Source organism: Eleutherodactylus coqui, chromosome 9 (assembly GCF_035609145.1).
Source record: "Eleutherodactylus coqui strain aEleCoq1 chromosome 9, aEleCoq1.hap1, whole genome shotgun sequence".
Lineage (NCBI taxonomy): Eukaryota > Metazoa > Chordata > Amphibia > Anura > Eleutherodactylidae > Eleutherodactylus > Eleutherodactylus coqui.
Genome location: NC_089845.1, coordinates 175,209,671 through 175,235,891, shown reverse-complemented (window position 1 = coordinate 175,235,891; position 26,221 = coordinate 175,209,671). Strand labels below are relative to the sequence as shown.

General features: G+C 50.7%; 1 protein-coding gene across 1 annotated transcript in view; it reads right to left on the bottom strand.

The window, feature by feature from the left end:
- EFR3A (EFR3 homolog A) overlaps positions 1-26,221 on the bottom strand; it is a 151,630-nt gene that overhangs the window by 11,596 nt on the left and 113,813 nt on the right. Inside the window, exons 14-19 of the mRNA XM_066578801.1 lie at positions 23,551-23,682; positions 23,404-23,471; positions 21,384-21,511; positions 16,568-16,659; positions 15,293-15,338; positions 1,031-1,134 (exon numbers count right to left, since the gene is read on the bottom strand). Of these exons, the coding sequence (XP_066434898.1) occupies positions 1,031-1,134; positions 15,293-15,338; positions 16,568-16,659; positions 21,384-21,511; positions 23,404-23,471; positions 23,551-23,682 (570 nt within the window). The remainder of the gene's footprint in view (positions 1-1,030; positions 1,135-15,292; positions 15,339-16,567; positions 16,660-21,383; positions 21,512-23,403; positions 23,472-23,550; positions 23,683-26,221) is intronic.

Here is a 26,221-nt window from a genome sequence, read left to right as displayed (position 1 = left end):
CCAAGCTAGACGTGGTACAACAGGGTACTAGAGCCTCCATGCCCACCCGTATGACATCTGGTATCCAAGCTAGAGGCGGTACAACAGGGTACTAGAGCCTCCATGCCCACCAGTATCACATCTTGTATCCAAGCTAGAGGCAGTACAACAGGGTACCAGAGCCTCCATGCCCACCAGTATCACATGTTGTATCCAAGCTAGAGGTGGTACAACAGGGTACTAGAGCCTCCATGCCTGCTCGTATCACATCTTGTATCCAAGCTAGAGGTGGTACAACAGGGTACTAGAGCCTCCATGCCCACCTGTATCACATCTTGTATCCAAGCTAGAGGCGGTACAACAGGGTACTAGAGCCTCCATGCCCACCTGTATCACATCTTGTATCCAAGCTAGACGTGGTACAACAGGGTACTAGAGCCTCCATGCCCACCCGTATGACATCTGGTATCCAAGCTAGAGGCGGTACAACAGGGTACTAGAGCCTCCATGCCCACCAGTATCACATCTTGTATCCAAGCTAGAGGCGGTACAACAGGGTACTAGAGGTTCCATGCCCACCTGTATCACATCATGTATCTGGGATAGAGGCGGTACAACAGGGTGCACATAAATATATATACACATTATATTCCTGCTGGGGGGGATGTTACCAACGAGGGTTTTTGTTCTTAAACATTGGCTCATTGGTCAGCTGCCCCGGTTACACTTTTGTTCCCAACCTTTGGCCTGTGCAGGTCTTTGGGCATATGGGCGGCAGCAGGCCGGAGCCCCTGGGCAGGGGCAGCAATGCACTGGGGGCAGAAGCAGGTTAATATAGTTTGGTCGGTTTAAACGTTATATAGCTCGACTGTCTGAAGGTGGAGGCCGCTGGTATCCCCTCCGGTCAAGGCCGCCGGCATCCCCTCCGGTCGAGGCCGCCGGCATCCCCTCATCAGTGAGGACGGTTCAGCTGCCCCCATATTTATTACCCAAATAGCACACAAGGTTTGATGACTGGTATAGGAGGCCGGCGGCCGGAGGAAGCGCTCACTTTAGATTCACACTGGGCAGCAATCTCTTCAAAGGGCGCCTTCTGGAACTTCTCGATGACCTGCCGTCTCTTCTCCTTCTCCTGCTCCTCCATGCCGGTGTTGTCTGCAGAAACATATTCCATAATACTTGTATGACATATATACCTACAGCTGGCATCTAATCAGTAGAGACCTCACTGAGCGGGCACGGACAACTAACATTTAGGAAGACTTCTGGGAGCTTGCAGAGGCCCAGCTTCAAAGAATCCGTGCAGGAATTAGACTATTAAATTACTGGTGCAGCTCCTCTCTCTTCCCTCCATCCCAGTGGGCATTCCCTGTGAGGCGCCTCTCACCCCAGTGGGCATTCCCTGTGAGGCGCCTCTCACCCCAGTGGGCATTCCCTGTGAGGCGCCTCTCACCCCAGTGGGCATTCCCTGTGAGGCGCCTCTCCCCCCAGTGGGCATTCCCTGTGAGGCGCCTCTCCCCCCAGTGGGCATTCCCTGTGAGGCTCCTCTCCCCCCAGTGGGCATTCCCTGTGAGGCTCCTCTCCCCCCAGTGGGCATTCTCTGTGAGGCGCCTCTCACCCCAGTGGGCATTCCCTGTGAGGCTCCTCTCCCCCCAGAGGGCATTCCCTGTGAGGCTCCTCTCCCCCCAGTGGGCATTCCCTGTGAGGCGCCTCTCACCCCAGTGGGCATTCCCTGTGAGGCGCCTCTCACCCCAGTGGGCATTCCCTGTGAGGCGCCTCTCACCCCAGTGGGCATTCCCTGTGAGGCTCCTCTCCCCCCAGTGGGCATTCCCTGTGAGGCTCCTCTCCCCCCAGTGGGCATTCCCTGTGAGGCGCCTCTCACCCCAGTGGGCATTCCCTGTGAGGCTCCTCTCCCCCCAGTGGGCATTCCCTGTGAGGCGCCTCTCCCCCCAGTGGGCATTCCCTGTGAGGCGCCTCTCCCCCCAGAGGGCATTCCCTGTGAGGCGCCTCTCCCCCCAGTGGGCATTCCCTGTGAGGCGCCTCTCACCCCAGTGGGCATTCCCTGTGAGGCGCCTCTCACCCCAGTGGGCATTCCCTGTGAGGCGCCTCTCACCCCAGTGGGCATTCCCTGTGAGGCGCCTCTCACCCCAGTGGGCATTCCCTGTGAGGCTCCTCTCCCCCCAGTGGGCATTCCCTGTGAGGCTCCTCTCCCCCCAGTGGGCATTCCCTGTGAGGCGCCTCTCCCCCCAGTGGGCATTCCCTGTGAGGCGCCTCTCCCCCCAGTGGGCATTCCCTGTGAGGCGCCTCTCCCCCCAGTGGGCATTCCCTGTGAGGCTCCTCTCCCCCCAGTGGGCATTCCCTGTGAGGCGCCTCTCCCCCCAGTGGGCATTCCCTGTGAGGCGCCTCTCCCCCCCAGTGGGCATTCCCTGTGAGGCGCCTCTCACCCCAGTGGGCATTCCCTGTGAGGCGCCTCTCACCCCAGTGGGCATTCCCTGTGAGGCGCCTCTCCCCCCAGTGGGCATTCCCTGTGAGGCTCCTCTCTCTTCCCTCAGTAAGCATTCCCCATAAAGATAATTCCTCCAGCCCCCTCTACCCCCAGTGGGGATTCCCTATGAAACTCCCCTCTCCCCCCCAATGGACATTACCTGTGAGGCTCCTCTCAAACATAAGTGGGCATTCCCTGTGCAGCTCCTCTCTCTCCTCCCAGTGGTCATTCCCTGTGCAGCTCCTCTCTCTCCCCCCAGTGGTCATTCCCTGTGAAATTCCTCTCTCTCCCCCCAGCGGGTATTCCCTGTGCAGCTCCTCTCTCTCCCCCCAGTGGTCATTCCCTGTGCAGCTCCTCTCTCTCCCCCCAGTGGTCATTCCCTGTGCAGCTCCTCTCTCTCCCCCCAGTGGTCATTCCCTGTGAAGCACCCCCCCCCCCCCTCCCAGTAAGCATTCCCTGTTAAGTTCCTCTCAGAGCTTCACAGGGAATGCCCACTGGGGGGGGGGGGGGGGGAGGAGCTTTCTTCACTGTAATTTATCTACAAATTTACTTACAAACTGGTTTAATTTTTGTAATGCTTAAAAATGTCCTATGGCTTCATGTGCACAGCGCCTATATATGCCCTGTATATCTGATTACAGGTTCTTCACTGGGAGGGAGAGAGGGGAGCTGCACAGGGAATCCCCACTGGAGGGGGTGAGAGAATCTTTACAAGGGAATGCCCACTGGGGGGTAGAGCGGAGCTTCACAGGTAATACCCATTTGGGGAGGGGGAGAGGAGCTTCTCAGGAAATGCCCACTATGGGGAGGGGGGGGGGGGGCGGGGGGAAGGGAAGTTTCACAGGGAATGCCCACCGGGGGGGGGGGGGGGGGGGCTTCACTAGGAATGCCCACTGGGGGGGGGGGGGGCTTTCTTTACTGTACTTTATCTACAAATCTGTAAAGTTCCTCTCTCCCCCCAGTGGGCATTCCCTGTGCAGCTCCTCTCTCTCCCCCCAGTGGGCATTCCCTGTGCAGCTCCTCTCTCTCCCCCCAGTGGTCATTCCCTGTGCAGCTCCTCTCTCTCCCCCCAGTGGTCATTCCCTGTGCAGCTCCTCTCTCTCCCCCCAGTGGTCATTCCCTGTGCAGCTCCTCTCTCTCCCCCCAGTGGTCATTCCCTGTGCAGCTCCTCTCTCTCCCCCCAGTGGGCATTCCCTGTGCAGCTCCTCTCTCCCCCCCCCAGTGGTCATTCCCTGTGCAGCTCCTCTCTCTCCCCCCAGTGGTCATTCCCTGTGCAGCTCCTCTCTCTCCCCCCAGTGGTCATTCCCTGTGCAGCTCCTCTCTCTCCCCCCAGTGGTCATTCCCTGTGCAGCTCCTCTCTCTCCTCCCAGTGGTCATTCCCTGTGCAGCTCCTCTCTCTCCTCCCAGTGGTCATTCCCTGTGCAGCTCCTCTCTCTCCCCCCAGTAGTCATTCCCTGTGCAGCTCCTCTCTCTCCCCCGTGATCATTCCCTGTGCAGCTCCTCTCTCTCCTCCCAGTGGGGATTCCCTGTGCAGCTCCTCTCTCTCCCCCCAGTGGGCATTCCCTGTGCAGCTCCCCTCTCTCCCCCCAGTGATCATTCCCTGTGCAGCTCCTCTCTCTCCCCCCAGTGGTCATTCCCTGTGCAGCTCCTCTCTCTCCCCCCAGTGGGGATTCCCTGTGCAGCTCCTCTCTCTCCCCCCAGTGGGGATTCCCTGTGCAGCTCCTCTCTCTCCTCCCAGTGGTCATTCCCTGTGCAGCTCCCCTCTCTCCCCCCAGTGATCATTCCCTGTGCAGCTCCCCTCTCTCCCCCCAGTGATCATTCCCTGTGCAGCTCCTCTCTCTCCTCCCAGTGGGGATTCCCTGTGCAGCTCCTCTCTCTCCTCCCAGTGGGGATTCCCTGTGCAGCTCCTCTCTCTCCCCCCAGTGGGCATTCCCTGTGCAGCTCCCCTCTCTCCCCCCAGTGATCATTCCCTGTGCAGCTCCTCTCTCTCCCCCCAGTGGTCATTCCCTGTGCAGCTCCTCTGTCTCCTCCCAGTGGGGATTCCTTGTGCAGCTCCTCTCTCTCCTCCCAGTGGTCATTCCCTGTGCAGCTCCCCTCTCTCCCCCCAGTGATCATTCCCTGTGCAGCTCCCCTCTCTCCCCCCAGTGATCATTCCCTGTGCAGCTCCTCTCTCTCCTCCCAGTGGGGATTCCCTGTGCAGCTCCTCTCTCTCCTCCCAGTGGGGATTCCCTGTGCAGCTCCTCTCTCTCCTCCCAGTGGGGATTCCCTGTGCAGCTCCCCTCTCTCCCTCCCAGTGAAGAACCTGTAATCAGATATACAGGGCATATATAGGCGCTGTGCACATGAAGCCATAGGACATTTTTAAGCATTACAAAAATTAAACCAGTTTGCAAGTAAATTTGTAGATAAATTACAGTGAAGAAAGGAATGAAATGGCTGCAGAGCTGACTGATTAGATACAGCAGATGTATCCGAGGTCTCTTATAATGGGCTGCGGCATTATCATGATGGCACAGATTCTTATGCATTGGGAGTCAAAAAAACACAACACTGTTTTTGTATTTACCATGAACTCTTGTCTCATTTGTTGAGGGACACAACTGAAGACCGAGGGTATAGGTACGAGCACTGGGAGGTGGACACGAAGCATAAAAGGTGTTAGCTCCTCCTACTAGCTATACCCTCCTGCAGGCACCCTTCTATCTACTGTAGTTTGTATGCAGCAGGATCAGCCAGGGCTGGCCGCTGGAGATTCTTTCAGCTTGAATGCAGTTACTTCAGTCTTTTCGTGGCTAAGGGACGGCTTGGTTTTGCTTTGCATATTCAATGAGTACAATGTTTACTCAGCCCAGAGGAGAACAAGGGAATCTGCCAGCCAGATGTTTGCTCAACTAGGCAAAGTGTTTATGTAATAACAATCGCCTGAACACACGCCCAGCTGAGCAAACAACCTCTGGAGAAAAATGCAGGAGATTAAAGCAATTAACTGCCCCTGTTATTTTAGGCTAAAATGTTAGCAGATTGTTCAGTTGTTCTGTTTAAGTGGTTATCTTTGCGTGTAAAAGGGCCTTAACTCGCTGTAAAACCATGTGCAACTTCAAAGAGAACTCTCTAACAAGGAGGAACATATCAGTAAAAGCACAGACTGCCTGGATGCTGTGACCCCTAATGCACAAAGCAGTCCCTTGGGGGTGGGGAAAGTATAGAAGGACGCATGCGATTAGTTTATAGCTGTCTTTGACTGAGGGAGGTTCCGTGAATGCAAAATTATGCGCTCTGCAAAACTTTGTGCAAAGAAACCCACGTAGCGGCCGCACACAGGAAGCCCCGCGGCGTACCGCCCACAAGGGCTGGGATTTTGCCTTTAGCCCAGTATGTCCCTACCGCCGTTGCTCATATCCAGCAAGAAACGACTGCCATGGAAGCTGCAAGGCCGTATCTTGGGCCATTAAAAACCACAGTCAGAGCATCTGAAAGATGGTAGATGTGCAAGGCTCGCACGAGATCCAGTCAGTGAAGAGCATGTCCTGCGGATGGACAAAGAGGATGATTGATGTGGGACGCCGACACCACCTTGGGGTCGAAGGAAGGAACGAGATGCAGAACCACCAAAGGCGATGAACAGAGGTGTCAGGCAAAGACACCGCTTATACCAACAGCACACAAATCAGATCAACCAGGATGAGGCAGTGTCATATACAACGCCAGCTTCAGGAACCTGAGCCACGGCTCCAAAGAGATCCACGGCAGAAGGAAAGGCCGCCTGTGGCCGAAACGTTGCTGCTGTTTACATGGATACATAAATAAGCAAGAGATCTTCTGCTTTTAGAAAGAAAGGGAGTCTACGGCTGGCGGCCACGTCTGAGGTAGCGCCTGGATGCGCCTCCTTGTCTTCTGAGGTTAGTACAGACAACACCACAGTCAACTCTGTTCTGTTCGCCCTCCTCGGTGGGGTAACGGAGAGTCCTGCCCCCCGTATGCCCCAAACACAAGAGGTTCCTGAAGACCGGCGAGAACCAGGTCTGCCTCCTACAGACACTAACCTAAAACTGGCAGGAGGGTACAGCTGGTAGGGGGAACTAACACTTCATGCTTAGTGCCGCCTCCTAGTGGCAGCAGCTATATCCGTGGTCAGAGCCATGTCCCCCAATAATACGGACCAGAAATAAAGGTTTCTACTAAATGACAAGAAGCAGAGATCTTGAAAACTGAACTACTGATAGAGAAATATTACAAAATGTATAACTTTTCAATATACAAAATCATTCATTTGCTGAAACTGAAATATATATATTGTCCCCTCAGTATCCAATAATCAGAGTACTGGACACGGCGGCGCACATCGGGCCCGACTGCTTCACATATTAATGACGCGGTAGGAGGATCGTGCAGGAAAATATCAACATTTGCAGATAATACAAAACTATGTAACAATATTAACACGAGGCACAAGCGGGTTGTAAGAGGATCTGGAGAGGTTGGGACAGAAGAGCGTCAGCTGAGGGGCAACACTGATACATGTGAGGGTCTGCGCACGGGGGGCAGGAAATACAGGTCACCATTACACACTAATGGGAAACCACTGGGGACCCCGACAGGGAGAAGGACTGGGGGGTGCATAACAGAAGCTTAACTGGAGCACCCAGTGTCAGGCAGCTGCTGCCAAGGCAAATAGGACAATAGGGGGCATCAGAGGAGGTCTAGGGGCGCAGGATGAGAACATTGTTCTTCCTCTTTACAAGTCACTGGTCAGACCACACATGGGATATTGGGGACAGTTTTGGGGACCGGTACTCAAGAAGGACATATCAGCGGGTACAAAGGTGGCAACTAAAGTAATAAATGCAATGGTCGAACTACAATACCCAGAGAGGTCATCAATACTGAGATTATTTAAAGGGGTTGTCTCGCGGCAGCATGTGGGTCTATACACTTCTGTATGGCCATATTAATGCACTTTGTAATGTACATTGTGCATTAATTATGAGCCATACAGAAGTTATCAAAAGTTTTATACTTACCTGCTCCGTTGCTGGCGTCCTCGTCTCCATGGAGCCGACTAATTTTCGGCCTCAGATGGCCAAATTAGCCGCGCTTGCGCAGTCCGGGTCTTCTGCTTTCTTCAATGGAGCCTCTCGTGCAGGATGCCGACTCCGTGTAGCTCCGCCCCATCACGTGCCGATTCCAGCCAATCAGGAGGCTGGAATTGGCAATGGACCGCACAGAAGAGCTGCGGTCCACGGAGGAAGAAGATCCCGGCGGCCATCTTCACCGGTAAGTATAGAAGTCACCGAAGCGCGGGGATTCAGGTAAGCGCTGTGCTGTTTTTTTTTTTAAGTCCCTGCATCGGGGTTGTCGGGGGGGGGGGGGGGGGGGGGGTTGGGGGGTTGAAAAAAAAAAAAACCCGTTTCGGCGCTGGACAACCCCTTTAATTTAGAAAAAAGACATCTGGGGGGCAACCTAATAACTATATATATCAGGGGTCATTACAGGGATCTCTGCCATCATCTATTATACCCAGGACTGTAACAAGGGGGCGCTCTAATAACTATGTATAGATATATCAGGGGTCAGTACAGAGATCTCTCCCATCATCTATTATACCCAGGACTGTAACAAGGGGGTGCTCTAATAACTATGTATAATATATCAGAGGTCAGTACAGAGATCTCTCCCATCATCTATTATACTAAGGACTGTAACAAGGGGGTGCTCTAATAACTATGTATAATATATCAGAGGTCAGTACAGAGATCTCTCCCATCATCTATTATACCCAGGACTGTAACAAGGGGGCGCTCTAATAACTATGTATAATATATCAGGGGTCAGTACAGAGATCTCTCCCATCATCTATTATACCAAGGACTGTAACAAGGGGGCGCTCTAATAACTATGTATAGATATATCAGGGGTCAGTACAGAGATCTCTCCCATCATCTATTATACCAAGGACTGTAACAAGGGGGCGCTCTAATAACTATGTATAATATATCAGGGGACAGTACAGAGATCTCTTCCATCATCTATTATACCCAGGACTGTAACAAGGGGGCGCTCTAATAACTATGTATAATATATCAGGGGACAGTACAGAGATCTCTCCCATCATCTATTATACCCAGGACTGTAACAAGGGGGCGCTCTAATAACTACGTATAATATATCAGTGGTCAGTACTGAGATCTCTCCCATCATCTATTATACCCAGGACTGTAACATGGGGGCGCTCTAATAACTATGTATAGATATATCAGGGTCAGTACAGAGATCTCTCCCATCATCTATTATACCCAGGACTGTAACAAGGGGGCGCTCTAATAACTACGTATAATATATCAGTGGTCAGTACTGAGATCTCTCCCATCATCTATTATACCCAGGACTGTAACATGGGGGCGCTCTAATAACTATGTATAGATATATCAGGGGTCAGTACAGAGATCTCTCCCACCATCTATTATACCCAGGACTGTAACAAGGGGGCGCTCTAATAGCTATGTATAGATATATCAGAGGTCAGTACAGAGATCTCTCCCATCATCTATTATACCCAGGACTGTAACAAGGGGGCGCTCTAATAACTATGTATAGATATATCAGGGGTCAGTACAGAGATCTCTCCCATCATCTATTATACCCAGGACTGTAACAAGGGGGCGCTCTAATAACTATGTATAGATATATCAGGGGTCAGTACAGAGATCTCTTCCATCATCTATTATACCCAGGACTGTAACAAGGGGGCGCTCTAATAACTATGTATAATATATCAGGGGTCAGTACAGAGATCTCTCCCATCATCTATTATACCCAGGACTGTAACAAGGGGGCGCTCTAATAACTATGTATAGATATATCAGGGGTCAGTACAGAGATCTCTCCCATCATCTATTATACCAAGGACTGTAACAAGGGGGCGCTCTAATAACTATGTATAATATATCAGGGGACAGTACAGAGATCTCTTCCATCATCTATTATACCCAGGACTGTAACAAGGGGGCGCTCTAATAACTATGTATAATATATCAGGGGACAGTACATAGATCTCTTCCATCATCTATTATACCCAGGACTGTAACAAGGGGGCGCTCTAATAGCTATGTATAGATATATCAGAGGTCAGTACAGAGATCTCTCCCATCATCTATTATACCCAGGACTGTAACAAGGGGGCACTCTAATAACTATGTATAGATATATCAGGGGTCAGTACATAGATCTCTCCCATCATCTATTATACCCAGGACTGTAACAAGGGGGCGCTCTAATAACTATGTATAGATATATCAGGGGTCAGTACAGAGATCTCTTCCATCATCTATTATACCCAGGACTGTAACAAGGGGGCGCTCTAATAACTATGTATAATATATCAGGGGTCAGTACAGAGATCTCTCCCATCATCTATTATACCCAGGACTGTAACAAGGGGGCGCTCTAATAACTATGTATAGATATATCAGGGGTCAGTACAGAGATCTCTTCCATCATCTATTATACCCAAGACTGTAACAAGGGGGCGCTCTAATAACTATGTATAATATCAGGGGTCAGTACAGAGATCTCTCCCATCATCTATTATACTCAAGACTGTAACAAGGGGGCGCTCTAATAACTATGTAAGGATATATCAGGGGTCAGTACAGAGATCTCTCCCATCATCTATTATACCCAGGACAGTAACAAGGGGGCGCTCTAATAACTATGTATACATATATCAGGGGTCAGTACAGAGATCTCTCCCATCATCTATTATACCCAGGACTGTAACAAGGGGGCGCTCTAATAACTATGTATAATATCAGGGGTCAGTACAGAGATCTCTCCCATCATCTATTATACCCAGGACTGTAACAAGGAGGCACTCTAATAACTATGTATAATATATCAGGGGTCAGTACAGAGATCTCTCCCATCATCTATTATACCAAGGACTGTAACAAGGGGGCGCTCTAATAACTATGTATAATATATCAGGGGACAGTACAGAGATCTCTTCCATCATCTATTATACCCAGGACTGTAACAAGGGGGCGCTCTAATAACTATGTATAATATATCAGGGGTCAGTACAGAGATCTCTCCCATCATCTATTATACCCAGGACTGTAACAAGGGGGCGCTCTAATAACTATGTATAGATATATCAGGGGTCAGTACAGAGATCTCTTCCATCATCTATTATACCCAAGACTGTAACAAGGGGGCGCTCTAATAACTATGTATAATATCAGGGGTCAGTACAGAGATCTCTCCCATCATCTATTATACTCAAGACTGTAACAAGGGGGCGCTCTAATAACTATGTAAGGATATATCAGGGGTCAGTACAGAGATCTCTCCCATCATCTATTATACCCAGGACAGTAACAAGGGGGCGCTCTAATAACTATGTATACATATATCAGGGGTCAGTACAGAGATCTCTCCCATCATCTATTATACCCAGGACTGTAACAAGGGGGCGCTCTAATAACTATGTATAATATCAGGGGTCAGTACAGAGATCTCTCCCATCATCTATTATACCCAGGACTGTAACAAGGGGGCACTCTAATAACTATGTATAGATATATCAGGGGTCAGTACAGAGATCTCTCCCATCATCTATTATACCCAGGACTGTAACAAGGGGGCGCTCTAATAACTATGTATAGATATATCAGGGGTCAGTACAGAGATCTCTTCCATCATCTATTATACCCAGGACTGTAACAAGGGGGCGCTCTAATAACTATGTATAATATATCAGGGGTCAGTACAGAGATCTCTCCCATCATCTATTATACCCAGGACTGTAACAAGGGGGCGCTCTAATAACTATGTATAGATATATCAGGGGTCAGTACAGAGATCTCTTCCATCATCTATTATACCCAAGACTGTAACAAGGGGGCGCTCTAATAACTATGTATAATATCAGGGGTCAGTACAGAGATCTCTCCCATCATCTATTATACTCAAGACTGTAACAAGGGGCGCTCTAATAACTATGTAAGGATATATCAGGGGTCAGTACAGAGATCTCTCCCATCATCTATTATACCCAAGACTGTAACAAGGGGGCGCTCTAATAACTATGTATAATATCAGGGGTCAGTACAGAGATCTCTCCCATCATCTATTATACTCAAGACTGTAACAAGGGGCGCTCTAATAACTATGTAAGGATATATCAGGGGTCAGTACAGAGATCTCTCCCATCATCTATTATACCCAGGACAGTAACAAGGGGGCGCTCTAATAACTATGTATAATATATCAGGGGACAGTACAGAGATCTCTTCCATCATCTATTATACCCAGGACTGTAACAAGGGGGCGCTCTAATAACTATGTATAATATATCAGGGGTCAGTACAGAGATCTCTCCCATCATATATTATACCCAGGACTGTAACAAGGGGGCGCTCTAATAACTATGTATAGATATATCAGGGGTCAGTACAGGGATCTCTCCCATCATCTATTATACCCAGGACTGTAACAAGGGGCGCTCTAATAACTATGTATAGATATATCAGGGGTCAGTACAGAGATCTCTCCCATCATCTATTATACCCAGGACTGTAACAAGGGGGCGCTCTAATAACTATGTTTAATATCAGGGGTCAGTACAGAGATCTCTCCCATCATCTATTATACCCAGGACTGTAACAAGGGGGCGCTCTAATAACTATGTATAGATATATCAGGGGTCAGTACAGGGATCTCTCCCATCATCTATTATACCCAGGACTGTAACAAGGGGCGCTCTAATAACTATGTATAGATAAATCAGGGGTCAGTACAGAGATCTCTCCCATAATCTATTATACCCAGGACTGTAACAAGGGGGCGCTCTAATAACTATGTATAATATATCAGGGGTCAGTACAGAGATCTCTCCCATCATCTATTATACCCAGGACTGTAACAAGGGGGCGCTCTAATAACTATGTTTAATATCAGGGGTCAGTACAGAGATCTCTCCCATCATCTATTATACCCAGGACTGTAACAAGGGGGCGCTCTAATAACTATGTTTAATATCAGGGGTCAGTACAGAGATCTCTCCCATCATCTATTATACCCAAGACTGTAACAAGGGGGCGCTCTAATAACTATGTAAGGATATATCAGGGGTCAGTACAGAGATCTCTCCCATCATCTATTATACCCAGGACAGTAACAAGGGGGGCGCTCTAATAACTATGTATAGATATATCAGGGGTCAGTACAGAGATCTCTCCCATCATCTATTATACCCAGGACAGTAACAAGGGGGCGCTCTAATAACTATGTATAATATCAGGGGTCAGTACAGAGATCTCTCCCATCATCTATTATACCCAGGACTGTAACAAGGAGGCGCTCTAATAACTATGTATAGCTATATCAGGGGTCAGTACAGAGATCTCTCCCATCATCTATTATACCAAGGACTGTAACAAGGGGGCGCTCTAATAACTATGTATAATATATCAGGGGTCAGTACAGAGATCTCTCCCATCATCTATTATACCCAGGACTGTAACAAGGGGGCGCTCTAATAACTATGTATAATATATCAGGGGTCAGTACAGAGATCTCTCCCATCATCTATTATACCCAGGACTGTAACAAGGGGGCGCTCTAATAACTATGTTTAATATCAGGGGTCAGTACAGAGATCTCTCCCATCATCTATTATACCCAGGACTGTAACAAGGGGGCGCTCTAATAACTATGTATAGATATATCAGGGGTCAGTACAGAGATCTCTTCCATCATCTATTATACCCAGGACTGTAACAAGGGGGCGCTCTAATAACTATGTATAATATATCAGGGGTCAGTACAGAGATCTCTCCCATCATCTATTATACCCAGGACTGTAACAAGGGGGCGCTCTAATAACTATGTATAGATATATCAGGGGTCAGTACAGAGATCTCTTCCATCATCTATTATACCCAAGACTGTAACAAGGGGGCGCTCTAATAACTATGTATAATATCAGGGGTCAGTACAGAGATCTCTCCCATCATCTATTATACCCAGGACTGTAACAAGGGGGAGCTCTAATAACTATGTATAATATATCAAGGGTCAGTACAGAGATCTCTCTATCATCTATTATACCCAGGACTGTAACAAGGGGGCGCTCTAATAACCATGTATATCAGGGGTCAGTACAGAGATCTCTCCCATCATCTATTATACCGAGGAGTGTAACAAGGGGGTGTTCTAATAACTATGTATAGATATATCACAGGTCAGTACAGAGATCTCTCCCATCATCTATTATACCCAGGACTGTAACAAGGGGGCGCTCTAATAACTATGTATAATATATCAAGGGTCAGTACAGAGATCTCTCTATCATCTATTATACCCAGGACTGTAACAAGGGGGCGCTCTAATAACCATGTATATCAGGGGTCAGTACAGAGATCTCTCCCATCATCTATTATACCGAGGAGTGTAACAAGGGGGTGTTCTAATAACTATGTATAGATATATCACAGGTCAGTACAGAGATCTCTCCCATCATCTATTATACCCAGGACTGTAACAAGGGGGCGCTCTAATAACTATGTATAGATATATCACAGGTCAGTACAGAGATCTCGCTCATCATCTATTATACCCAGGGCTGTAACAAGGAGGCGCTCTAATAACTATGTATAATATATCAGGGGTCAGTACAGAGATCTCTCCCATCATCTATTATACCGAGGAGTGTAACAAGGGGGTGTTCTAATAACTATGTATAGATATATATCAGGGGTCAGTACAGAGATCTCGCTCATCATCTATTATACCCAGGACTGTAACAAGGGGGTGTTCTAATAACTATGTATAATATATCAGGGGTCAGTACAGAGATCTCTCCCATCATCTATTATACCGAGGAGTGTAACAAGGGGGCGCTCTAATAACTATGTTTAATATCAGGGGTCAGTACAGAGATCTCTCCCATCATCTATTATACCCAGGACTGTAACAAGGGGGCGCTCTAATAACTATGTATAGATATATCAGGGGTCAGTACAGAGATCTCTCCCATCATCTATTATACCCAGGACTGTAACAAGGGGGCGCTCTAATAACTATGTATAATATATCAGGGGTCAGTACAGAGATCTCTGCCATCATCTATTATACCCAGGACTGTAACAAGAGGGCACTCTAATAACTATGTATAGATATATTAGGGGTCAGTACAGAGATCTCTTCCATCATCTATTATACCCAGGGCTGTAACAAGGGGGCGCTCTCTACATCCAGAGGAAACGTTTCTACCAACATAGAAGGGTGTCTTTACTGTAAGAGCAGTGAGACTATGGAACTCTCTCCTGAGGACGCGGTGATGGTGATATAAGAGGTTCTGGACGTCTTTCTTGGGTGTTACAATGTTACATGTTGTATCACTGATTACTCAGAAGGGTCGGTGATCGGGGGATTATTCCAATTACCAGATTGGAGTTGGCAAGGAATTTTTCTCCTTAAATGGTGAAAATTGGCTTTACCTCATTGTGTTTGTTTGCCTTCCTCTGGATCAACACTGGGGGCCTAGTAGGCGGGGCTGGACGGCCGGGGGCTTTCTTCGGCCTTCCACAATGTGTCACATCGGGATCTACTGACAAATTAAACTTCCAGTTTCCACAGATTATTTGTATTCTTTGCATATTGTGCTATGGGGATTTTTCAAGATCTCTGCTTGCTTGACTGATTACAACAGATGAAGACAGCCGGGCTGCGGCTGTTCTTCCACTCTCCGTTGCTCCTGGGTAGGAGCGCTTTCCCGGAGATTGCCCGCCTGACCGCCATAATACCGCAGACATCACAGAGTCTCACCGATGGCCTTCTTCAGGGATTCAAACGTGATCTCTTCCGTGTTCACCTACAGAGAGAAGAAGTGGGACAAGTTGATGTTTTAGTCACTACGGCATCAATGTACCCCCCACCTTAAAGGGGCGTCCGTGCCGTTGGGTACGTCACAGTGAAAAATCCACAGCATGTCCGCATCCAAAAGAGTCAAAATCGTCAGTGACCGTGACCTGCGGAGCGTGCCGTTGGGTACGTCACAGTGAAAAATCCACAGCATGTCCGCATCCAAAAGAGTCAAAATCGTCAGTGACCGTGACCTGCGGAGCTGCGCTCACTAGAGGCCGCTGAGTATCAGGTGAAGGGCTGCACCGAGAGCGCGGTATGTATTAGCTAAGCTCATGGGCTGACAGTAGGTGGCCACAGAGTTATACCTACCTGCCCCCTCGTCCCCCTGATGTGAGACCGTCACTCAGTGCCAATTAACCCGCCCATTCTAACGTGCGTCTCAACGCTCCGCAGAGGTGGCTTTCAGCGCTCACACGGGGGAGGCAAGTACAACACTTACCTACGGTCAGCCCACAAGCTCCGCTAACAGGACTACAAGTAGGTGGCCGATTCTTCAAGGAGTTTACCCATCTAAGCCAGGGACATCATTAATAGAGGTTGTTCCTTCACTTGCCAGCTGGGGGCGCTCTGTGGACCATCACCCCCAGTTTGGGCCTTAAAGGGGTTTTCCAAGACTCAACTATTGCTGAACTACATCTTCCGAATCGGCCAGCAATGTCAGATTGAAGGGGGGGGGGGGGGGGGGATTCTATTGCTTTGGGCCTTCTGGATGGGCCAATGCCGGTCTGATGTACAAGTATGTCGCCCGGCTGCTTTCGTTTGGTACGAGCACTCCGTCCCGCCGCGGGAATCTCCCAGGTCACTCCGTCAGCATTTCTTACTCTCACTGATGGAGGAGCGCCCGCTCGTTTGTTGGCGCCTTCACGCGGCCCGCTCGTTTGTTGGCGCCTTCACGCGGCCCGCTCGTTTGTTGGCGCCTTCACGCGGCCCGCTCGTTTGTTGGCGCCTTCACGCGGCCCGCTCGTTTGTTGGCGCCTTCACGCGGCCCGCTCGTTTGTTGGCGCCTTCACGCGGCCCGCTCGTTTGTTGGCGCCTTCACGCGGCCCGCTCGTTTGTTGGCGCCTTCACGCGGCCCGCTCGTTTGTTGGCGCCTTTACGCGGCCCGCTCGTCGGGTGGAAGGGTGTTCCTGCCTGATAACTGGACCTGTAGGAGGGCCTCCAGAAAAGCCAACGTACCTTGTCCTCGGAGCCGCTGCCATTCATCAGGTCCGCTACCTGCAGGGAGATGGTGTCCACCGTGCTCTTCCTTCTAGACAGTCGGTCTTCATCTATAGAGATAGAAGCATCTTAGTGCGGCACGGATACCCCACGTGTCCTCTGGGGAGCCCAGGGGGAAGGCATCCAACCACCAATACGTTAGAGGGGAAGCTTGGGATTGGCCCTCAATAGCCGAACTCCTGAGTCAGGCCTGAGTGATGTGAGGCAGAATGCTTGATAGGGAAGTGCTGCATGAAGGACTGGTTGCTAGGGACACATACTCCTTAGCAACTAGAGTGTGTCAGAAATGACTGGCCAGGCTGAAGAGGGAAAGCAGACTGACTGCAATCGGAACGTGTCAGTCCCCACCGCCGGCTGTAGTATTGGAGTCTCATGAAGGGGAATCCTTTCTACAAAGGTAGTTTGTCAGCCAATGCCACCCTTATAAACAAAGTCACCGTTAGACTGGCACTAAGTGGGGCATTAGTAGCATCCACATAGCACTGCTGCCAGGGCTGCCACAAAGGAGAAATCTACGTTTCTCTGCCGTATTCAAACAAGCCCAGACCGCCCGGTGGGCGCTTCCCTCCGCTTGGACCGCCCGGTGGGCGCTTCCCTCCGCCGGCACCGCCCGGTGGGCGCTTCCCTCCGCTTGGACCGCCCGGTGGGCGCTTCCCTCCGCCGGCACCGCCCGGTGGGCGCTTCCCTCCGCCGGCACCGCCCGGTGGGCGCTTCCCTCCGCCGGCACCGCCCGGTGGGCGCTTCCCTCCGCCGGCACCGCCCGGTGGGCGCTTCCCTCCGCCGGCACCGCCCGGTGGGCGCTTCCCTCTGCTGACAGACCTCACAAGCAGAAGGGAGCTGTCAACCATTGGGCAGGGGAGGGCAGAACACCGGCCCAGTCTGAGCCAACAAACATGCCCGTTGACTGACCTACGTCCAGTGGGGCAGAAAAATAGCCCCTCTCCATGATGGCAGCGGTGGCAACACAAACGCAGGCATGTTAACACAGCTTGCTGCCTTCGCGCCGACTGAATGATGCAACTTGTTTATAGGGGTAACGGGAGATCCGTGTTATTACCGGACAAGCCACGCAGCGACCTCTGCAGGAGAAATGAAGTACTGCATGACTCCCATTTAAATGCATGGCCAAGCACATACTACAAAGAGGGTCCCGGCTCATCCGGAGGGGGATTTGCTCTTTTTAGGCAGCTCTAAGGTAATCATCAGTGAGGGGCTCCTGCAGGCCAGATGGAATCCGCTGCGCTACTCACCGTACAACACTCTAAGACCACCATGTAATAGACAGGAGGACGGCTACGTGTCTCTGGTTAATTACAAGGGCGGCACTAATTCTCTAGAGACTACAGAACTACATTACTGCCGATCGGGGGTCACTACACAAGCCAGGATGTAACAGCGTGTCTGGGGGAGCACTACGTAGGACAGTCTAGGGGGCTCACACAGCTTTACCTTTCGGACTGTTACGCTTTTTTTTGACTGACGGGAACAGGGCTACATTGAGAAGTAAGAGAAACACTTGATATTTCTGCTGTCAAAGAGAAAATCAGGAGGTCGAAGGGGCTTCCAGGTTTAAACCACTGATGGCCAGTCTTCAGGATAGACCATCAATGGTAGATCAGCAAGGGTCTGCTGTATGGGACTTCACCAATCAGGAAGTAGACAGCTTCATTCTGCAGTGGCCAGACTAGGTATTGCAGGCAGTGAATGGGAGCTCAGCTTGTAATACTAAGGCTGGCCACTGCAGAGAGAACGGAGCCGTTTGCTTCCTGCACACATCAGGTCTATGCTTGAGCTCACTGGCCCAGAGAACAGCTGATCATTGGGGGCCCAAGCAGGGGGCCCCTGCTAAACGGCCATTGATGGTGTAGCCTGAGAATAGGCCATCAATAGTATAAAGGTGAGCAACCCCTTTAATGGTTGAATTGTTCAATGTCGAGGCTTTGTAGCTAACAAGGATGCTTATGGAGACTGCGCCAGAGTCTGTACCAAACCCCTCAGCTGGGGGGCGTCCTTCCCCCATTCTACTGCCTATAGCCTGCTACATGCTGCAGTGTTTATCCAAAAGAGTGCCAACAGCTGCGATTCTTTAGTAGAGGGGCACTTTATTCCATCATGGTCCGCACATATACAAGAACAGCAAGGGCCCGAGGCGGGACATCCTTCTGGGGCTCATGCATCAGCCTTCTGGCTTTACAAGGACCGGACGAGTGCCGCCGGGACGTGTGCAATACGCTGCAGCCTGCTCACAGATGGGATTTAATCAACTACTGGGGATCGGCTCAATCGGTAAGCACCCCCTTGGTTCTAACCTCGGGCCAACTCTTACTTGGGGTACAAAGCACAAGTCCTGAGCGCCCAAAGTTGTAGCCCTCATAAAGGGGAAAATGAGAGCGTGCCATCCGACGAGCTTCACTGCAAGGAGAGCGTTTAGGGTGATCCCGTCGCATTGTACATCATGGAGCAGGAGGAGCCCAGCGGACCTCTGCAGAGTCTGGGCTCATGAGTCCAGGGGGCGGTCCTACCCAGGGACTGGCAGCACACAGACACACCCAAAGTAGGTAAGGCCGCCCCCCACTGAGGGAAGATGGAACTCAAAGGCCAAGTTATACACCTATATGAATGCGCTGGGCGCCTCCTGCTCTACAAGCCGCCGCCTACAGACAGGAAGTTATTTAATGGGACAGGATCACTTTAACTATTTGCAATCCAATTTTGGATTCTGGGTTTCCTAGGGGGCTTTCTCTTTCTGCCATTATACAATGGCACCATCTGCTGGCTAGAACCAGTACTGCAGTATGGGACATGCTGGAGAGGCCGCCAACAACAGAGCGGACTGTAACATACAGTAAGGATGTCGTCTTCTGACATCGGAGCTGTACAGCCTTCAATCAGAATGTCTTCAGACGTCAGTGGATTGGGGAGGGTTCAATGGTCTGTCAGCTGATGGAGGCGGCTCCAGTGATGGACGGCCACTGATTGCACTAGTTATACAGCATCTCCGCAGTAGTAGACTGCAGCTCTACCACTAGTAACAGCTCATCAAGGATGGCGATTGGGGGAGGGGCTCCCAGGCCCAAGTACGGCCCCCAACCTGCGATACGAGGTTATCCGGACCAGATGCGTGCCACTAACTCTGCCCTAATGCCAGTTCTGGCATCTTTTCCTGCGTCCATCTAATAATGTGCCATGCTTGACACTGCAGTATTTCTCACAATTTGAGGTCAGCGTCAGGCTTCATTCACACGGGCGTATACTGACGCGTTTCCACGCCCGTCCGATATAAGTCGCCCATCTGAAGCATTAGTTTCCAATGAATGTGTTCAGATGGGCAATTTTCTGCCAAGATCGCGCATGCGGTGGGCATCCAGGACAGGCGCTTCTGCACCGGCCAGAAAGTATAGTTCTGGAACTAGATCTTCGTCCGGAATACAGGCGCTGCCATAGACTCCTATGGGAGCTGCTGGAGAAGGGAGGTGACTGCTAAACTTCCTCCCCCTCACCGGCTATCTGCAATGGGAGGGGGCGGGAGCCAGTGTGCTGAAGTCCCACCCCTCCCTCATGCCAGCAGCTCCCATAGGTTGGAGTGGAGAGTGGGAGGGACTAGCTCTGCTGAGCTCCCACCCCCCTCCCATGTCATAAGCCGGCAAGGAGCCCAGCCGCTGGTATCCCAGGGCTGCGGTATATATGCACTGCTGTCTGAACGGGTGTTCGATCAGGAGATGCAGCGGTGACTTGTACGCGGCTGCCTCTGGTTCACACGACTTTCATCCGAAAAACATCACGCTCATGTGAATGAAGCCTTAAAAGGGTTGTGAAGGGATCAATGAGTGGAACAGGTTGCCACAGGAGGTGGGGAGTTCTCCTTCAATGGAAGTGTTCAGAGGCCGGAGACATCTGTCTGGGATGATTTAGTGATCTGCACTGAGCAGGGGGTTGGACCCGATGACCCTGGAGGACCCGATGACCCCCAAAGGTCCCTTCCAACTCTACTATTCTAGGATTCCCATTTCTAGCTTTTTTCTGCAGCTCTGTGCGGTGGCCTGGGTTGGTACCTTCTGAAATGAATGGAACTCAGCCTGCAGTACCAACTCAGGCCACCGCATAATGTACAGCAATGCAGCAAAAAGCAGCTCGAGTTGGGACGACCCCCCTTCAAGGACACTTGCTACATTAGGGACCCTAAACCCTCTTGCTCTCCAGATCATCACTGCAACCTACTGACCACACCGGTACAAAGCCTCCAGAGATAAAAGCAGAGCCACAAAATAATACACATCGCAGTACAAGCAGCACTAATACAGGGTGACGCGAGCTGCGGCGCCTCCCGTCCTCAAACTGCAGCCAGGGAATAAATATCGGATTGTTGGGACCCCCACGATACCAAGAACTTCCCCCGGAATGCCCACTGGAGCACCGCGCCAGTCACTCTACGGGGCAGGCAGAGATCAGCCATCTTCCTCCGTACTATAGTAGTGAATGGAGCGGTGGTCCCGCGGGTGCAGGTCACGGGGTCGTTGGGGGGTGGTCAGTATCTGCTACACATTGCCCTGATGACCGGCTGTTTCTCTCAGCTGTATGTGACAATATGGATTTGAGTGGCTTGCAGTGAATTCTGTGGTTCACGCCAGAATGGGAGGAGTCAGAGGCCGGACATATAATGACCCCACGCCTCGGAGTTAGCGTCCCCCTTCTTGGGGACATGAACTTCGTGACTCATTCCTCTACCTCCATGTTCAGGAGCCCCGACGGACCGGCCTCCATCTGGGAATCTCACCTGTCACCTGCGGCACATAAGGGGCTGATAGTCGCTCCACGCCGTAGCCGCTGCCTCCGAGGGACTCCACGATTTTGTTCGTAAGGAAGAAGACGTTCTTATCATGCTTCTCCAAAGACTTCGGAAGACTGTAAATAGAGGGAAACGAGAGTTCTGCTGCATGTACCTCTGCTAGCACCGAGACAGACAGGCGCGCACGTTATTATGGCCACCGGCAGTACGTAGCCCAGGGAGGAAGGGACGTGTGGGTGTACAAGGTGTGTGACCGGCCGTCTGCTCACATGTCACTGTCATCAGGGGTAGAAGGGGCGATTAGAGTGGGGCCATTGTTGGCTTCTGGGCCACGGATGACGGCATTTCTGAAACAGCACAGTTTGTGAACGGTTCGCGTGCTGCTGCGGTGAGCGGACAAACGGCACCATTAGGAATAACCGACCAGGAAACTGTGGAAAACAGCCATTAATGTGAGAGGTGAACGTCGGCTACGGAGGTGCGTGAGGGTGACTGATACGGTACAGTAGAGCCGCTCAATGTGACAACGAACCCGACTGCGCCCGAAGCAGACGGACGGTCACTGCTGCCATGATAAAGATGGATTGGAAGAAAAGGCTTTGTTTGCCCGGCAAAATTGGCATTGGACCCCCGCTGATTGGCTACTGGTGGTCTTCTCCAATGAGTCACGGTTTCTGCTTCATCTAGTTGATGGAAGTTGGCGTGTCGGGTGAGAAACATCAGAGAACATTGCTGGAGGAACACAAGTGGTGGCGGCAGCGTTCAGGTCGCGGCGTTCTCCGGGCCGCTCATCCGCATTGAAGGGGCTCTGAACCTATCTGGTTGTGGATCCATCCCTGCAGATCACCTACATCCATACATGCTGATTGTCTTCCGGGGCAGATGGGATCTTCCAGCAAGACAATGCCACATGTTACTCGGCTAGAAATGTCCAACAGTGGTTGAAAGAGCCCGACCGAGACCTCCAAGTACTTCCCTGTCCCCGATTCCCCAGACTTGGACCCCAATGAGCGTCTGTGGGACCACTCTATGCATTCCTCCCCACGCACCGTCCAGCATGGCTCCAGATAGTGGAGCCCATCTACCAACACTTACTGAGTCCCTCCCGATGAGTCTACTGTCCATGTGGCACACGGCGGTTACTCCGGAGGTTGGTGGGGGTGGGGGGCATAATAATGTGACTCCACTCTGTCTACAGACGGCAGACTCTGCAGGGGAAGGAGGCATCAATGTCAGAAGAGAGGAGATCCTCACGGACCAGAAGGGGAAGCCTGCAGGTCTCATAGGCAGCCTTGTATCCCGTGAGAGGAGCCCACAATACAAGCAGGCTGCACACTGAATATCAGGGATCTGAGGGAAGGAACAAACTTACTCAACGCAATCAGTAAGACGCTTCGCGGGGGTTTTCCAAGAATGGGACTTTAGTTCAATACACAGATATGCGCGGCCTTATTTCATTGTAGTAAGCTACCAACGTAGGTTTATTTATACTTTCCTGCACCTACAAATACCACGAAGATGTTCACACCCCTCCAGACAATTAGAGGGGGTCCTACATAACATCTGTTCCTGGCCCATGACTTTTGGCACGTTAGTGGATCTGTACATGTCAAAAATCAAAAAACTGAGAGGTGCAAAACGTCAAAGTACAAGGGTTAAAAATGATGCTGCCGTCCTCCAGTCTGAACATTCCTGGTCAGAGGTAGGTCATTAAACATCGATGGGTGGAAGGCTGAACATTTTCCTGATATAGTCTGCCTGCATCCACCATTAGGGGGAGCTCAGGAGCTGACTGCATACTTCTCAATAATAGCAGTGTATGCAGTCAGCTCCTGAGCTCCCTCTAGTGGTGGCTGCAGGAAGCCCACATGTTCTCTTTTCAAGGGGACGTGGAGCAGCTTCTTAGAAGGACGGCGCTCAGACTTCTATCAAATATATAACGCTTCATAGAAATTTGCCTCCAAGAAAACCCGCTTGTCCTCTGTCAGATATCATGTCACTGTATTACCTGCATTTATCTCTGAAGAGGACTTCAGGCAGGAAGTACGGGGCGTCCATGTTCCTGGTTTCTATGACCTAAGAGATGAAGATATTATTACCCAGAATCCTCTTTGTATATTCATGTCACAGAAGCATCAAGGTCGCAGAGCATCACCTTGCTGACATGCTGGCAAAATGCAGGAACTGCAATCATTTGGCTCAGGAAGTTGAGATATGCTGCGACCAGGGCCATGATGCTGCAGCGGCTGAACATCTGCAGGTTGTCTTCATTTGTGACTGCCATGTCCTGCAGGAAGGGATGATGAGTCGTTAGACAGGTTTATGCAAGAGACCATCTATACACTGAGCTCAATGCCAACCAATAACAGTCTACAGGATGGTGGCTGCAGGAACCAAGAAGTCCATCATGTAGGTCTACACAGGAGATTGGAGCTCTGTAGAAAACAACAAAAACCTCTGACCGCCATCTGTGATGCTCTGTTCCCAATATGGCTGCCCCACTTCTCCGACTACCCAATGCACTCATGCTGCTCTGATTGGCCAGCCGTGCTCACGAGAGAGAAGCTGTGGATGTGGCCATCTAAATGTGCGCAGAACTAGAGGATCGCTTAACCCCTTAAGGACACAGCCCTCGTTTTTGTTTGTCCTTTTCTTCAGCATTTCCTATTAGTCCTAACTTCTTCATTTTCCGTTGATACAGTTGTACCAGGGCTCATTTTTGTGGGACATTCTGTAATTTCTATTGGTACCACTTTGGAATTTGTGTGGCTTTTTGATCGATCTTTTGACTCAAGGCCGTGGCCCCCCCGAACGAAAGCGATGGAACCTGATCAATAACGTCTTGAGAATATAGAAGCAGCAATCAGGAGGTTACTGCAAAAACAATTGAGAGGTTGTGCCGTAAGCCACTGAAACGGCCAACTGAACCCAAGTGTCTGAGATGTGGGCGAACCATATCTCCCTGAAAAGGGAAAGTCGTCGTACCCCCATCCTGTATAAATTGGGTGGGGGCCACCTTTTATGTGGAAGATTTAGTGGAAGACCTTTCTGGCTGTGGTCGTGGACACCATGAAGGTCTCTTTTTAATGGAGGGCCTTCCTTTTTGTGATGCTTTCTTACTGTCCGAGCTCCATGGACTGGAATGGTGAAAGGAAAGAAATGGAAGCCTTTCTTCTGTGCAGTTGTCGCACGTCCAGACTTGGTTTACCGCAGGGGAGAACTTTTCCCACTGGTGGTATCAGGGATGAACTCATCCAGTCTGGCGCCAAACTGTTGCGAGCCAACAAAAGGAAGGCTTGTTAAGGACCTTTTAGAGGTTCCAGGATTTTAGCCACAGGGTGCAGCGAGAGGCTACTGAAGCGCGAGCTAAGAGCCTGGCCATGTCAAGGAAAGCTTTACAGATAATCTCCCCCGGCCTGGCTTATCTGATGTGTAATGCCTGCCAATTCTTCTGGAGGAGCCCCAGCAAGAATACCTTGCAGTTGCTTGGCCTATTCAGCCATGGCCTTGCTGGCCCAGGTAGATGTAAAACTGGCCTGAGAGCCGAACCCGCCGGAGGTTTTGCTAGAGAATCAATTTTCTTGTCACAAACGTCTTGAAAAGACAGAGTGGCCGCCATCCGAAGAGTAATAGGTTTCGTCAAGCAGGACACAGGAGGATCCACTGCCGGTGAAGACTACCACTTCTTCACCAAGACCTCTGGGAAAGGACACATGAGGTCCAGACACTTGGGTTTAGTAAAGGGTTGTTGGGGAAGGTTATATTCCCTGGTTAAGACAATTTCTAAATCCTCATGAGGAGGAAAGGTCTTTGGAGATTGCTTTAGATATGCCAGCGCCGCAGGGAGTGACCCTGATAGTGGGATCCAGTGCCTTGAGGTACCCATGCACTACTGCACGCTGGGTGACTTGATTGAAACCCCCCCCCCCCCCCCCCCCCCAGCCAGAAAAGCATTGAGAGTGGCGGTCCGCAATTATCTGCCCACCATGAGGTAAGAGGTGTATCCTCAAATGAGGAGCCTCCCGTGACATTATCCCGGTACTGACATGTTGGGGGAAGTAGATGACCCGCACCCTCCTCCCACAACCTCGGGGAAGCCCATGAAGAGTTCCCTGTTCGCCACCGACAGGCGGCACGAGTCCCAGAAGGGACAAAAACTGCATCATAGTAAGGGAGAAGAAAACTTCCTCACCTTGGAAGGGGACTTCGGTAGCGCAAAAGCAGTGAGAATATTGGCTAGAATGTAAGACTCCCCCATTGCAGTACAGACACAGCCCTGAGGAAGATGGGGGCGGTAGTGGTAAAGGAGAATAATACCTTCTAACCAAATAGAAGAGATACTTACCTGTCGACAAGGAAGAAGGGTTGCTCCACAGTTCCAGCAGTGTCCCCCCTTGCACTCTCCTGCCACTAAGTAGGGAGTGCTCCAGTAAAAGGTGGACACTATGGCTGGCGGCCACGTCTGAGGTAGCGCCTGGATGCGCCTCCTTTTCTTTTGAGGTTAGTACAGATAACAGTACAGTTAACTCTGTTCTGTTCGCCCTCCTCGGTGGGGTAACGGAGAGTCCTGCCCCCCTGTATGTCCCGAATCCAAGAGGTTCCTGAAGACCGGCAGAACCAGGTCTGCCTCCTACAGACACTAACCTACAACTGGTGAGCTTGGTGCCGGCAGGAGTATCGTTGGTAGGAGGAGCTATCACTTCCTGCTTAGTGTTGCCTCCTAGTGGCAGCAACTATACCCGCGGTCTTCGGCTGTATCCCCAATGACATGTACCAGAAATATGGTGTTGATCATGTACTAGAAGCTTATTGACCCCTGCCATGTG